The sequence below is a fragment of the Agelaius phoeniceus genome, chromosome 1 (genome assembly GCF_051311805.1).
Source record: "Agelaius phoeniceus isolate bAgePho1 chromosome 1, bAgePho1.hap1, whole genome shotgun sequence".
In the NCBI taxonomy this organism is placed as follows: Eukaryota; Metazoa; Chordata; class Aves; order Passeriformes; family Icteridae; genus Agelaius; species Agelaius phoeniceus.
This window is the reverse complement of record NC_135265.1, coordinates 71,956,771-71,971,385: the sequence shown is the minus strand read 5'-3', so window position 1 is coordinate 71,971,385 and position 14,615 is coordinate 71,956,771. Positions and strand designations below refer to the sequence as shown.

Genomic DNA, 14,615 nt, shown 5'->3' with positions numbered 1-14,615 from the left:
CCCAGCTAGAGGATTACAACCATTGTATACCAGCACATTCAGTATTTGTCTCTCTACTAAGAAAATTGGAAGCTGTAGCACTATCACTAGACTTATTTGCTGGCTTATTGTTCCTTTATGGAAATTGCCAATGCTTAATTCTCTTAAAAATGGCATGTTTGATGGGGATGAGACTTGATTTGTAACTATAACAAAATTAATTTTAAAATGTTTACATTATATTAGATGATAATTAGCTAATTTCCGTTAATAAATTTTGCAACATACAATTGCAGGAGGTTTAATTCTTTTTTTTTAGGAAAAGACACTGTTGTTATGAGTAGTTCCCAATATATCCCATGTAAACATGCATTTAAAAATTGAAAGGAAAACATTAACTGTTAACACCACCCACCTCCCTCCAAAAAAAAGTAGCTTCTAAAGCATTGAAAGGAAGCATTGATGAGGTCGAGCTGCTTTTAAATAATTTTTTTCTTTACATGTAAAGATGTGTTCAAGCTTGCACTAGAATAAAATTCTCTTGCATTCTTAGGCCAGCATAGCAGCAAAACTGGAAAGCCCATCTCGGCTACATAAGCGTTCTTATATGGAGTATTACCTGAGCAATGCTGTGTGCCCTCAAGAAAGTCTCCAGGCCCTGAAAGCTATATGGTGCTGCAGTTTGCCAGGTCACAGCCAGAACTCGCCTATTGTTGTGTACAGTAGGCTCTGGGGAAGGAATGTGAAATTAGCAAGTACTTACAGTACCTTTGTTCCCTCTCGGTTCAATTCAATGACACTCTTTACAGTACAACTGTCAAAGCTTTCTGCTTCTTCTTTGTTTTCTGTTTGCTGACACTCATTTCTGTCTCCTTCAGTCCTTCCCTAACTAATTCTTTTTGCCTAAGTACTCTCAGAAATGTGGGTATTTGGCCTTAGTTTGTCCTCATTTACTATTTTGATGTTTCTGATGCCTAGGTGTAGAAGGTACTGGCTGTTTTTTTATCAGCACTTGTTATTTCTTGGAGTAAAGATACAATTTGACTTCCTTTTATTGTTTTTCACTTATAGTGGTTATATTGTTGTAGTTATGTGACATTTGGTGTAAATAAGCTCTTGGGTAATGCATAGATTTTCACGATGTGTGCCAAAGAGATTATCATTAGGCCAGAGAAATACTTAGAGCAAGGTTCTGCCAGCTCCCGGCAGTTTGTCGCAACACAACAGCTCCTAAGGAAGAGTTGCACTGTGTGCATCAGGATTTAGCCTACAGGCATGCTCAGAGAGCCTGAGAAAGTAAGGAATGGTTTGCAAACTGTCAGTTTTGGAGTGCACAATAAGGTGTTTTTCTTTCAGCTGTACACATTGAGAAGATAACCCTGAAAGACGTATCAAGAAAAAGGGCTGACAAACATTTGGAGTACACATTCAAAGTAAGCAAATAATCTCCAGGATGTTAAAATTATTGTCTATGTACTGCAGATACATACAGCTTGTTTCAAAAACCTTCACAGGAGGCAATTTTGAGGTTGTTTGGATTATCTTGTGATTCTTTTGAATTCTGTGTACAAATCAGGTGTCATACGTAACTGTTGGCAAAAAGTGTGACGGCATAAGGTGGGAACGTATAAAACATCAGCCATAGCTGGGTGTGTGACATCAGTTCAGGAAACTTGGCTTTTTCTAACTCATAAGAATTCTAAAACTAGAAGTTTTAGAATGCTCAAGTGGCACAGGAGCGCAGTTGTGTCTGCAGCTGTAGATTGCTTGGAGTCATATGGTCATCTTGTGTCTTGTTTCTTGCTGTTTACCATATGAGGGTGGAGCCTGTGCTTTTTGAGAAAACTGGAGATTGGTGCCTTTGTTTTGGACTTTGTTTCTTAAGGCAAAACCAAACAAGCTGGAAAACAGCCAAAAACTGGACAGCCTGTCTGGTGTAGTCTTCATCTATGGTAGTAGCTAAGGGCAGCATGTATTAAATGATAGTGACTAAGGCTGGTGGTGGTGATGTTCTAGTTGAATCAAGGTAGTAATTTTCTTAGCAAGGGCTGACTAACACTATGAGTCATTGTGCCAATAGATGTGAATCTGGTATTATACCAGATTTGAAGTTAAAGTTAAATGGTCCCCTTTTTCACCCAAAAAAGAATGGTTCACATCAAACATTCTAGCTGATATTTGACATGGGGGATGTCTTGGAAGAAGCAAACTTAAAAAAAGCCATTTTGAGCTGAAAGTTGATGTGTTGATTGCAGAATTTGATATTGTATTCTGTGATGTTGTATTCTCTAAATGGTCTGTGATGTTGTATTCTCTAAATGGATGCACTCTTCTTTTGTTGAGGACAGTAATGTGTGGAAGGTAGCCTTCAAAGTCTTAAGGATTAACCTGGACAAATATTTCAACCACATCATAGATTTTTTTTCCAAATAGTCTGTGAAGTTAGTATGAAGTAAACTACAGTAGGAGATGGAGAAAGTTTGTACAGAATGTCTATAGGGATTATAAAAATTTAAAATAAAAAAACTATTTTAAAGATTCAGCATGTAGACAGATTTGACAGTGGTTTTGAATTTCTTTGTTAAAGGGGGAATGTGGAGATATTCTGGCGATTATTTCAGTAATCTTGAAACTCCACCTCAGTTCTTTTAGGAAAGAGTTTCCTTTCCTCATCTGTGCAGGTATATTCTGTGCTCTTCACTGTAGATAATTTTGTACTTGCCCAGACACTGCTTTTTTTTAAGGTTGGAACAGCAATTGCAGTCATGGCTTCCCAGCTGAGGACACTGAGGGTAGTTGGCATTTCTGGGGACTAAGTTGAAGGCAGTTGGTGGGTGACATTATCAACTCCTGAGAGTAAATGAATGTTTATAATTGTCGTGTCCACTCCTGTTACCCTGAATCTTCCCATGTAACTAATTGGAATCTTTGGCTCAGAAGTGGGCTTAAAGCCAGGCAGCACTCATCTAACCAAGCTTACTTATTTTTTACTCAAAACATGCATGTGAAGGTGCTGTTTTACTACTTGCATGTCATGTCAGAACAGTAAGTTACTGAAATTTTATACAGGCATATGCCAGAATGTCATCTGATTCTTGAGTGCCTTCTTCAGTAACTTGCAGTACTTTTTATGACTTGTAGCCTAAAATAACTTCTATATGATTGTGTAAGATTTGAGTCTGAGGCAGATAAAATTATTTTATAGGTAATATAAACAGATTTTTTGTTTTGTTTTGACTCCTGGTAATGACAGTGAGAGCTCAATGCAATATATCTGACCTACAGTCATTTTCTCTGGTACCTATTTTTTGTGGTTAATTATTTCTGTTTGATACAAGTCCCATAATCACAGAGCCTTCTGCCTGGCTTCTTTGTGAGTCAGTAATCTTCAGGGACTTCATTGTATTTCCTTGAGTTTGCCCATGCTCCCTTTAGCCACAAATTACATGAAGGTGATCCTAAAATACACACTCAAAATTAGTATGTCTTTGAAAAAGTATAGCCTTATCCCTGTTTTCCCTGGTGTTTGCTTAATTGTGAGTGTTAACTCTGAGACTGCCAAATTTATAGAATTGTTCTGACAAGCTAATTGCTATGAAATTTGGAAAAAGTCACTTTCCTCATTCTTTTTTCCTTCATTCTAGGTAACCTGGTCTGATTTTTCTGTAACATGTGTAACAAAAACACATCAGGAGCTTCAGGAATTCCTGCTAAAAGTATGTATTCAAATATGAAAGTAGTGTTTATACATCAGGTTTATAACTTCAGAAGTATTCTAGGAGAGCTGTGATTTCTGAGGTATAATTATAGAAACAAAAGCATGCCAGCAGATTTTTATACTTCACAATTGTATTAACCATTTTATTATATATATTGGAATTAAGGATCTTGACAGAAGAAGCAGCCCTGGAGAATGTTTGGGGAGTTTCCCAGGAGGTGATTGTTTGTCTCATCTGAAATGGCACTTAAAGTTTTAATTGAACGCCCATAAAACTACCAGATGAGGTTTTAATATTCCCCACAGACCTCATATATAGGTACAACCACTGGTTGTTTGCTTGTGTTCCTGCTAGAAGGACCTTAAAGAGTATCATTTGTTATGTTTAATTAGTGGGACACGGCCATAAGCATAATAGTTTTTAATTTAGCTGTTGTATTCTTCAGTAGAACAAAGGCTGGCCTATTCATCATCACAAGAATTTCAACTTGAGGAAAATCTAGCAACTATATGTGTGTGTGTATGCATGTTTAAAAAACCCAAAAGTTCTCTCAGTTGTTTTCCCCTCTGCTCAGAGAATACATTTCTGTGCATAGACCATGTGCAGACCCTATCCGTGTGATGACCTCGAACTGTGTGTTCATTGTCAGTGTCTAATATTTTGCATTCCACCTATTCTGGGAAATTATTCTATATTTAATCTCTTCCCTACTCAGGGCAGTAATGAGAGATCTGTTTTGGACATGTTTTGATGTTATCTGGGGTTCTTAACTGCAGTGTTAATTGCAAGTGGAAAGCCAGTCACTGTACAAAGGTCATTGTCTTGTTCACTGTTTAAATTATCAACATTGTTTTCCGGTATTCTAGAAACTAAGCAGTGATTATTAATCTAGTTGAATATCTGGTTCTAAGAGTTCCCCGAGCTTGGTTTCGGGGGATTTAAATTCTGGATGGCATGTCTGGTTGCACGTGGGTTATCCCACAGCTTAGGGTACGTGCATCTGCACCTGAAGTGAACCCTAAAAACAGCGTTTCATACAGGGTCCTGTGCAGCTCTTGGATGAACATTCACATGCATGCCCCCATTCTCCCACATGTGTAACATCAGTGTCTGAAATGGACCTCCTAGAACCTACTTGCCTCCTGGAGGAGCCAGGAAAACAGACATGGTCCAGAGTGTTGAAGAGTTGTGCTGTTTGGCTGATGTAGGGTGTTTGATGTGCTGGCTTGTGTGTTCCAGCAGTGTCTAGGACATGGCAGAACAAGAAGAAGACAACCAGAAGTTGCTATGAGCTTCCTGAGGTCTTCTGTGGAAAATGTGCTAAGCTAAAAAGTATATTTGGTTTGATAGCTGTAGGTATAGAAGTAAGAGAGAATTGTTAAGTAAAGCAGGACAGAACTTAATTGCTTTAAAAAGCATAAAGCACAAACATCCACTTCATATGCCCTTGTATTTTGGCTTTTTGTTGTTCTTGTTCCAATCTACATGGCATTGTTAAATAGTATGCTCAGGTTCCTAGGGACAGAAAAGAATGGTCAAAATACTTGATGGAAAATTCCAATGCTGCATATGATAGAAATAAGATAATGGTAAAAATTGTTTCAGAATAGAGGCATTGTTGGGAGAACTAAGGTAGTAAATGGCACAACTTGGATGCTTAAATGAAAGGTTGGCTTCTCTTAGGTGATAAGCGTAAAAAATTTTTGCAAGTAGGAAATTACCCACATATGTGGAAGGACTAATAAGCTTGTAAGTCAAGGCTGTCCCATTACCTTAAGCACCTAATCTTGGGTTGGTATAACTGAATCTTTAACTACAGAAGGAATTGCATTCCTTTTAATGGAAGTTTTAAAGACAAGAAGGTAACTGTTTCCAGAGACAAATCTACATACAAAATACTAGGATAGGAGATTTGATCATTCCTACACTTCTGCAGTAACTTCCTGGTACCTTTTGGCTAGCACTGACTAATTCTTCAGTCAGAGTTCCTCAGTAATGCATATTAAAGCCAAAGGGTCTGTTAAGAACAGCTGCTTTCAGCCCTTTGTGGTTTTAGATCTAAGACATTTCAGGTGTTGTAGTACTGTACTAACATAATACTAACAGCACTTGTCTGTCTGGATTCCAGGAGTTCCTCTTATGTATGTTACCAAGCAATTATCTGTATCAAACACAGCATCCCTTGGTTTGTACCACTTGATTCAGTGAAAGAATTACTGAGTGCTGGGCTGTTATTCCAGTAGCTGGATGCAGTATCCAGCTGGCACTCTGGGTCAGGTGTATTCCAGATATGCAAGATGAAGATGCTGCTTTAGTGTAAATTGCTGAGTGCTGTTGATCATAACTGGTGGCAGATGTTAACCACAGTAGCAATAGCTTTGAACTTCAGTTAAAAAGAAGCCTTTTTCGGTGGCAGTTTACTCTTAATTGCACCATATTAAAATATTTTTTTAAAACGTAGATTAACAAATTTGATCAGCTTTGATGTACTTAAGTACAATATTTGAAAGTTCTAAAGGTGAAAAAACTTTGTTCTGGGGAATAGTCTTCATTTAAAATAGATGTGCTCTTAAGTAGCAAGCGTTTTGCCTTCTCAACTAGAATATCAGAAGACCTCACTTTGTAGTATTGGTATTGGAAAGTTATAATGAATTTTGATAAGGTGTTTCAGTGTTTATAGCAACTGGGGAGGGACTCGCTATTGATTAATCTCAGTGTTGCCTGCTGAAGTCTAGTGTATTAAATAACTGAAATGGTTTCCTTTCTACTCCCATTTATTTAAAATAGTTTAGTCTAGCTAAGTGATGATAGTGAGTACAGTGCATTCAGTCACACCTGTTTTTTTGGTTTTTTTTGTGTCGTTTTCAGAACTAATTTCTATATGTGAAAGATTTAAAGAAATAAATTATAAAAAAGGCTATAAACTATCCTGAAAAGACCATAGTATTTGGTAGATTTCCAAATATAATTCTTTCAAATAGAGCTTTAAACAGTTTTATGCCTGAATTTTCTGTGAGTATTTACAGCAAAGTGTTTCTCTTGCCAAACTAGATGATGTTGGTTTGTTGTACCTTTGGTTTGTAAAATACATCACTCAAACTGAAACAATTGAGTTTCTTGTTGATACCAAAAGGCATAAAGACTCATAGTGAAAAAATATAGTCTTTAAAATGTCAACTACTCATTTTTCACGTTAACCTTTTTCTCAGCTCCCAAAGGAACTGTCTTCTGAAGCATTTGACAAGGCTATTTTAAGAGCACTAAATCAGGGTTTTCAGAAGAGGGAAGAACGAAGGCATGCTGATCTTGAGCCCATAATCAGGTAAATGTTTTAGCAAATAGCCTGAAGTGCATCACCAGAAAAGTGATTGAAGTCAAGCTAGAAGACTTCTATGGACAGTGGAAATTCTGCTGCCTAAACCAAATTTGCAAAGGAAGTGGGAAGGCAGTGATGAAATAGATACTCTTGACTCTTAGATTTTCTTTAAATTAAGACTTTTAGTAAACTTCATAGAATTACTTCTTTGGAAGTAATTGCACAATAATGAAAATATTTGTCCTAAGCAGCATTATATAGTAATGACTGGCATTTGTGGAAGCATACTACCTCCTTTACACAAGGGTATATTTAGAAATACTAGAAACAGTAACTCAGAGCACATATGTTCTACTTTTTATGACAGGATAGAGTGAGAGACAGAATGGAGATTAAAAGGTATAAACTGCAATAGTGAAGTTTGTATATAAAATTGAAAGTAGCTCATGTATTTGTAAGAAAATGGCCCATATCTCATGACCTGCTATTTATTGATGAGAGAGCTTGGTGGTCAAATTCTATAACTCAGAACAGTAATATGAATTCAGGTTTGCCTACTTGGTTTTGTTTTTTTTTCCTGGTTTGGTACAGATACCTTGTTATGTTTATCCTTTTCAGTCAGGATTGTTCAACCTTGTTGAAAGCAAATTATTCATCATGTTAGGCAGTGTCTCTTGAGTTGGGGTAATTGAGGAATCAGGTACTGCTTTTCAAACTCCTACTCATAATGTTCTGTTGGTTCTAGCATTTTGTCCTAATATTTTAGTTAAAGAAGTTTGCAGCCACTCTGACCCTTAACTACCCCCTTGCCAATTTTTTAATAAATCTTGGTCTGTAATATTTGTCTGTCTTTATTGACTTGATTGTCAAGCCAAAAATTAATCTCTGTGAACAGTTTTGGCTAATAAACATAGTGATTTTAAATCAATAAACCTGTTAAACAGAGGTTGAAAGGAATGTATTGTAATACAGAAAGGTTGTGAAGCCTCACTGCACAGTAATTGCAAACCCAAGAGACTCACTTGGAAGATAACCTTTGAACATATACAACTGTGATAGAGTAAGCAAATGTAATTACAATTTGTAGGTTGTGTTGTGACTATACAGGAATGCTACATGAATAATCTCAAGAGAATAGCATTACTGTATTCAAATTCCTTTTTCTTTCAGTATCAGTTTTAACATAAATATATACTTACTTGGGGGTTTCAATATGTGCCATTTGCCAAAAATTGCTCTCCCCTGCCCCTCCTCCAAAGAAATAGAGCTGGGTAGTGCCTCTTGGCAAGTAATATCTGAAACCTTTGTGTGTGGGCAATGAAAACCATTAATTGTTGTCCTATTTTCTTATTTGAAACTAATAAAATTTGTCATTGACATCCTGGTAACTGACTCAGACCAGTACAGAGCAATGTTGAGCATCCCACCCTTTGCTCTTGGAGATAATTGCAAAATTCAAACACTGACCTTATAGGTGAACTCAACTTTGTATTTACCCTTCAAATGTATTTAAGAAAGAGATGAATTATTTTGGGAAAATAAATGTGTTCTCAGTTAAAAAAAAAAAAAAAGGTAAAATATAGAGTCCAGTGCTTTTGGACTCAATCCAAACTCCTCTTTAATAAAATGTTACAAGTGGCTAAAATGTTTGAATTAGGATGACTCAAAAGCACCTATCTTTTTAAATTAAAAAAAAATCATCATACCAATTGCTTATATTGACTGTACTCCAAGCTTACACTAGCATTTAACAGCAAAGCTCAAAAGTAGCTTTTAGCATTGTTGAATGTGCAATTTGAAGGGTTTGGACTTCTTAAGAACTGCCTATTTTGCTTTTAAATGGTACTGTATTTTTGTGTTCTTCCTATGATTCTGTTACTTAGTTTAACAAACTCTCACTTAAATTTCAGGCAGCTATTTTCAAATACATCACAAGCTTTTCTGCAGAATCAGAGAGTATACAACTTCTTCCAATCAATTTCATCAGAATCTTTGCACACTCACAGTAAGAAATATCCTAATACTGTTTTATATAATGAAAAGTCTATAAAAAGCTAATCTTGCTGCTGTGCCTAAGTACAGTTTTACAGTTTTTTGTTTGTGTGTTATATTCCACTGGTTGTATTTGAACTCCTGGTAAATGAATAGTTTCTCGAGCAGATACTCATACTTCTGACAGTGGGAACATGCTATGTAGCATCAGCTTGTGTTCTTTTTGTTCTTTCTTTCATTCTTTCTTTCATTCTTCTCTGTACCATCATGCTCTTCAAACAGGCTGTTATGAATTGAATATGTTTGAGTATGAGTATGTTTGACATTTCTTCATTTCACAAAATTTAAATTTTAGAACAAAAAGTTTGAACTGACTTGAAAAATCACATCTGCTTTTTGTTTGTTTTCTTTTGTAGATAAGCATCTCTCTTGATATTTAAACTGAGATTTGTTTTGAGTACATAAATGATGGGATGTCCCTAATTTCAGAACATACAGAATTGTGTACCATCATTTATATTGCAGAGATTTCTTTGGTGGCCCTCTTAACCTACTTGTGTATTACAGTTTGTGTAACCAAAACTTGGCTTCCCTGTATGAATGCCTTAGGATGATGTGATCTTTATTTCCATTTAATCTTTCCTTATTTCAGTGCATGTTACACACCATGACAGTTGAGGCAGCGACTGGGAGGCCACTGCCTCAGAAATTGCGAAAGATCTTAGTAGGGAATTGAATAGATTGGAGGTTCCAAACAGACAGCTCATATTTGTTTGGGAAAAAATAGAGGAATGACAGCTGACTTCAGTTTGAAATGATGTGTATGATCTGTGAGGGATGTATTCTTTCCATGATGAGATAGAAGCACTTTGGTTACAATAGGAGCTGTAGGTCACTTTGTAACACTTTTTAGTAGCACTTAGTACATTCTTACATGCAGTTTTGTGAAAATGTTAAACTAATAACAATCAGGGTAATTGTGGAACTGGCTGGAATTTACTGCTGTAAGAATTGACACCTTTGTTGTACTGGAAGGCTGCATGGGGAGGAAGGAGTTTCCAAAGTCCAGAAAGATTCATGTTAATGATGGGCACACTGGACAGGGTGTGCATATTTTAGACTGTAGACTACATCTGGTTGGGAAGTACTTGCAGATGCATTGCTATACATGGTAGTAGTTTGGAATGGTTTCAAAAAAGAACCAGTGCCAAGTTCCATCAAGACAGAGTTGACTGGGCAGAAATTATCTGCAAGGTGGGTAAATCAGAAAGAGAATAGACAAATGTCAGTTCTGTCGAAGTCTTATAAATTACAAAGTGATCTTAAATGTGAGATAATTTTTATAGTAATAAATAATTGAGCACATGAAAGTTAATGAGGATTTGTCAGATGTAGCATGTATGACAGACAGGATGAGGAACTTAATTGTTTAGCAGAGTAGAGGAAAGACTCAAATGGAAAATTATTTAAGTTATCAAATACCAATCCTAATGTAAAGAGGATGATCTGTTCTCTCTGATGGATCAGACAGAAAGCACTAGGCTTAACTTCTTATGAGGAAGATTAGGACCAGGGGCAGGCAAGAACCTTGTAATTGCCAGACAAGTCCAGAGTAGTGAGGCAGGTCTGAGGTCAAGGCAGAAAAGCAAGTCAGTAGGTCAGGGTTAAGAACAGGATCAGCAAGATTCATGTCCAGGCACAGGTGTGCCGGCAGTGCACCCTAGGCAAGGGCCTGAGCTCAAATGCAGCTCCTGAGCCAAAGGATGGAGGCTCTGGCTGAGGCATCTTCCAGTTCTTTTCCCAGCAGTCACACCCCAGATTGCAAAACTGCAGTGTACCAGATTGGATCTTCACTGTGGGCAGGTGAAGCCCTTGGGAGAGCAGGGAAGAGTTGCAAAGCCCATTGGCATGATTCAGGCCCTGACATTGAGTTAGATATTAAGAAAACATTTGATGAGGAGAATTACTGTATTAGCAGTAATTAGCATAGGTGTTTTTCTTTTGGGAAGGGGGACTAGATGACTTGTCCATGGTAGTTCACAGTCATATTTCCTGTGGTGCAGGCTAATAGAAACTGTACTAAGACAAAAGTACTTACCCCACCTGTTGCCAGAATTGCCTCAGTTAAGTGACCCTTGAGGGTTTTTTTTTTATTGTTGGTTTCTGTGTTTATCTAGGTTTCCTGCTTGGGATTCCTGTAATCCTGCACCTTGTTAGTGCAAGTTAGTCGTAGTTGCACGTTTTGCATGTACTGACAGTGTTGGAAAAGGAAGCATATATTTAAGAAAAAATCTTATCTAGTTCTCGAATAGAACATGCAGAATTAATTGACAGACAAAGCATTTGTGGCTTAAATTGGTCTTCAGTTGCTATACAAAGTCAGCAATAAAAATACCTTTTCACAAAAATAGGAAGTTATTTAACAAAACCTATGTGGAAGTAAATTCTCTGTGTGTGAAAGGTCTTCATACCTTAAATAATAGTGGGGCTCTCACACTGAATATTCAGTAAGCTTAATTATGCTGCTATGGTTCCATTAAGGAAGAAATCGATTAGCTCCCTCCTGATTCATAAACTCAGTTGTTTGGACAATTTTTCAGGTTGGAGTAGACTTTTGATTCCAACACGATCTCTGGGGATGTAGTATCTTCAATGCAGATGATGTTCAGAAAGATCTTCTTATTAATACTTCAAGCTCCTAAGCAGCAGCTTTCAGATGTTTTTACCTGCACTAACTTGGAACTTTTTGAGGGGAAGAGTAGACTCTTAGAGTTAGATTATGAAAGAAATTAATCCTTTCTTAGAGCATGGAAGCGGTGTTTTTGCAACAAAACTGTTAATATTATTCTTATTTTATTTTTCATCCTGTCTGGCATAAAAAGGCAAAAATGATGTGTGAAGACTGTGCTAAGGGCACTTGAAGACTTCATCCCAAATTAGGTCGCTTTTGGCAGATGAATGATTTGACAGTGGAGGAGTGTAATTTGTTGCAGAAGAATGCTAGTAACTATCATTGCTCTCCTCCCATTTCCTGTTGTAACACAAAATGATTATAAAGAAAAATCTGAAGTGCAGCATAGTAGGAATATCTCTAATAATTATCACAATCACAGCCTTTTGAAATTGTACCATAGCATTACAATTATTTTCAACACTATTTTCTTCAAAATAAAAGTATCTCTTAAGAGCCTTTACTCTTGGAGATGGCCTGCTTTGACAAAGGCAATATTTAAATTGCTGCCACATGCCAACCAGTAAGTTCAGTCTTCCATTTCCCTAGCTTCCAGTTTAGTGCAAACATTCAGGAACTGTCCAGTTGTTCAAGATCTATAAAGTTACTACATGAACTTTATTCTCTGCAGGTAACTTACAACCCTCTTTGAAGACGGTTAAGACAGCAGAACACTTCAAGGAGGACAGTTCAGAAGCTTCAAGTCAGGAGGAAGGTAGTTGTGTACTCAAAGGTGGTTCATGGAGATATTTTACCACACTCAGTTCTGGAAATCATACACTTGACTGATTTCTCCATTGGTATAAAGTGTTACAAAAATTGAATTAAATCTGCTATGCAAATGAAGAATTTTTGTGTATTTTCAGCAGTTTCCTTAAGAAGTTGTTCTATAACTCAAGAAGTGGCAGCATTCATAGACTGCTTAAAGGCAGAAGTTCACAGCTGTGTTGAACAACCAGGAATATATACCTCACAATTTACATGAGCCAAGATTATTTATAGACTTTCATGTTTTTACCTATTTGTTCTTCAATTACCAGGGTTCAGAGTTAAGTACAGTATTTCAAGGGTATTTCAAGAGTATTTCAAGACTGTTTTACATTAAATATGCCAAATTTGTCTAGCTTCTAATTTTACACAGAAAGGAAGCTCAAGTTTTCCTCTTCTTGTTCTTAACCTATGCTGCTTTGATACTCTGGACGGTTAGTAAGGTTGGGACTGTAGTGAATATTGATTACAGTCTGAAAGCTTGTGTTTTTCAAATGCCTCAAAAACAGTTCACACATGGAAGCAGCAGCCTGGTGACTGGTCCATAATTTCATTCTGAAAGGAACAGCAAGCCAGTTTTGCATTGTTTTTAGAAGGAAACAAGTATAAGCTCCTGGTCGGTGGAAAGAATAGGAAAGGGGACTGATGGGTGAATACAGACCACTGAACACTTACTCTGGCTTTCAAGTAATGACAGCACTCTTATCCTCTTTCACATTAATAATTCATTAGAAGTTTGCTGTTGAATTTCTGTGGATTCAGTAATCTACATCTGCAGTTTGAACAGCTTTTTCTTGTGTTGATAATCATTGCCATATTCTTAAAGAGTTCAGAGGACACCAAGTAAATTTACAATCTATTACCCAAATAGTCTTTTATATACTGCTCTTAAAAATACATAAATCTCTTCATCTTCTGAAACTACAAATGCGTTTCAGAACGCCTTTTGTACCATTTTAGTGGTTACCAGAAGTTTAAAAATATTTTTTTTCTCAAATTTTTAAACTAGAATTTGAACTTAGGTGTAGCATTGACAGGAGTTCAGACAAAATCCTAAGTACCAAGAATACTAAGATCATCAATAGTTGGAATTAAGGAAAGTTGCTTTTGTTAAAATGTAACAGTTGCCTTAAAAAAAGGGTAGACTATATCTCTGAAGTTCGCAGTTTTTCTTTGTAGACTCTTAAAATGTTTTGGGTTGGGTTGGAAATCTTTAAGTTCCAAACCATCTGCCACAGGCAGGTAATCTTCCACCATACTGGATTACTTGGAGCCCCACCCAGCTGAGCCTTGAGGCTGTATCTCTTTTTGCCAGGTGTAATTTGCAAAGCTTTACTTGCCTAGTGAATTTTCAGGTTCCGAATGCAGTACTTTAGTGTAGGACTTGTCTTTGTTTGCTAGTCAGAATGTGTGACATAGTTTTGAGATTAATTTCAGTATTCAGAAGAAATAACAAAATGTTGTATTTTTTTCTGACTCATTCCTTTCTTCTCTTTCTGATCTTTCATACTGGGTGATACTCAGTCATGCATTCAGTGCTTAGAATTAAATATAGAGGTGAGCAAACATTGGCATTGTCATAGTTCCTCTCTTTCTGTTTCATTCTTCCGTGAAATGGAAGGTAAAGAGTCTTGTTTATATAATCTATGCAAATTGATTTGTCTTCTATGCAACACCTGCTAATTTCAGCACTGTAAATTAAGCCTGACCTGTTTAATGGAGATGTCTTCTGCTATGTGCCTGGGTAGTGATGGAAAGATGAATTTGCTAGATTGATTTAAAAGATTAAATGGAATTTCTGTTGAAGTTATGCTTTGGTTTTTTTTCAGATGTAATGCAGCACACAGCAGTTCACAAGAAACATAATGGAAAAAGTCCTGTTGCCAAGTAAGTACTAGGGTGTAATGTGACCATGTTACATGTCTGAACTTCCATTTGTTGGTGCTTTGAGAGTATGTGTCCTTCTAGATTAAAGCTTCTTTGTGGAGCTTTTGTTTGTTTGTGGTGGGCTGTTCTGGTCTTATTTTTATAATTTAGGAGGTTGTTATTAACTTTTGAACTATTAAAAAAATAGTTCAGAAGACCCTATTTCTAAATCTGTAGGTCTAGG

The 14,615-nt window shown here is 36.7% G+C and overlaps 1 protein-coding gene across 4 annotated transcripts in view; it reads left to right on the top strand.

Moving 5' to 3' along the window:
* Window positions 1-14,615, top strand: part of ZCCHC2 (zinc finger CCHC-type containing 2) — a 44,386-nt gene that overhangs the window by 17,035 nt on the left and 12,736 nt on the right. For 2 of the 4 annotated variants that reach the window (XM_054637151.2, XM_054637143.2), the window contains exons 3-8: window positions 1,336-1,412; window positions 3,624-3,695; window positions 6,908-7,020; window positions 8,925-9,019; window positions 12,369-12,452; window positions 14,335-14,392. In XM_054637151.2, the coding sequence (XP_054493126.2) occupies window positions 1,336-1,412; window positions 3,624-3,695; window positions 6,908-7,020; window positions 8,925-9,019; window positions 12,369-12,452; window positions 14,335-14,392 (499 nt within the window). The remainder of the gene's footprint in view (window positions 1-1,335; window positions 1,413-3,623; window positions 3,696-6,907; window positions 7,021-8,924; window positions 9,020-12,368; window positions 12,453-14,334; window positions 14,393-14,615) is intronic. The other 2 variants (XM_077181790.1, XM_077181787.1) reach the window with 1 other exon arrangement.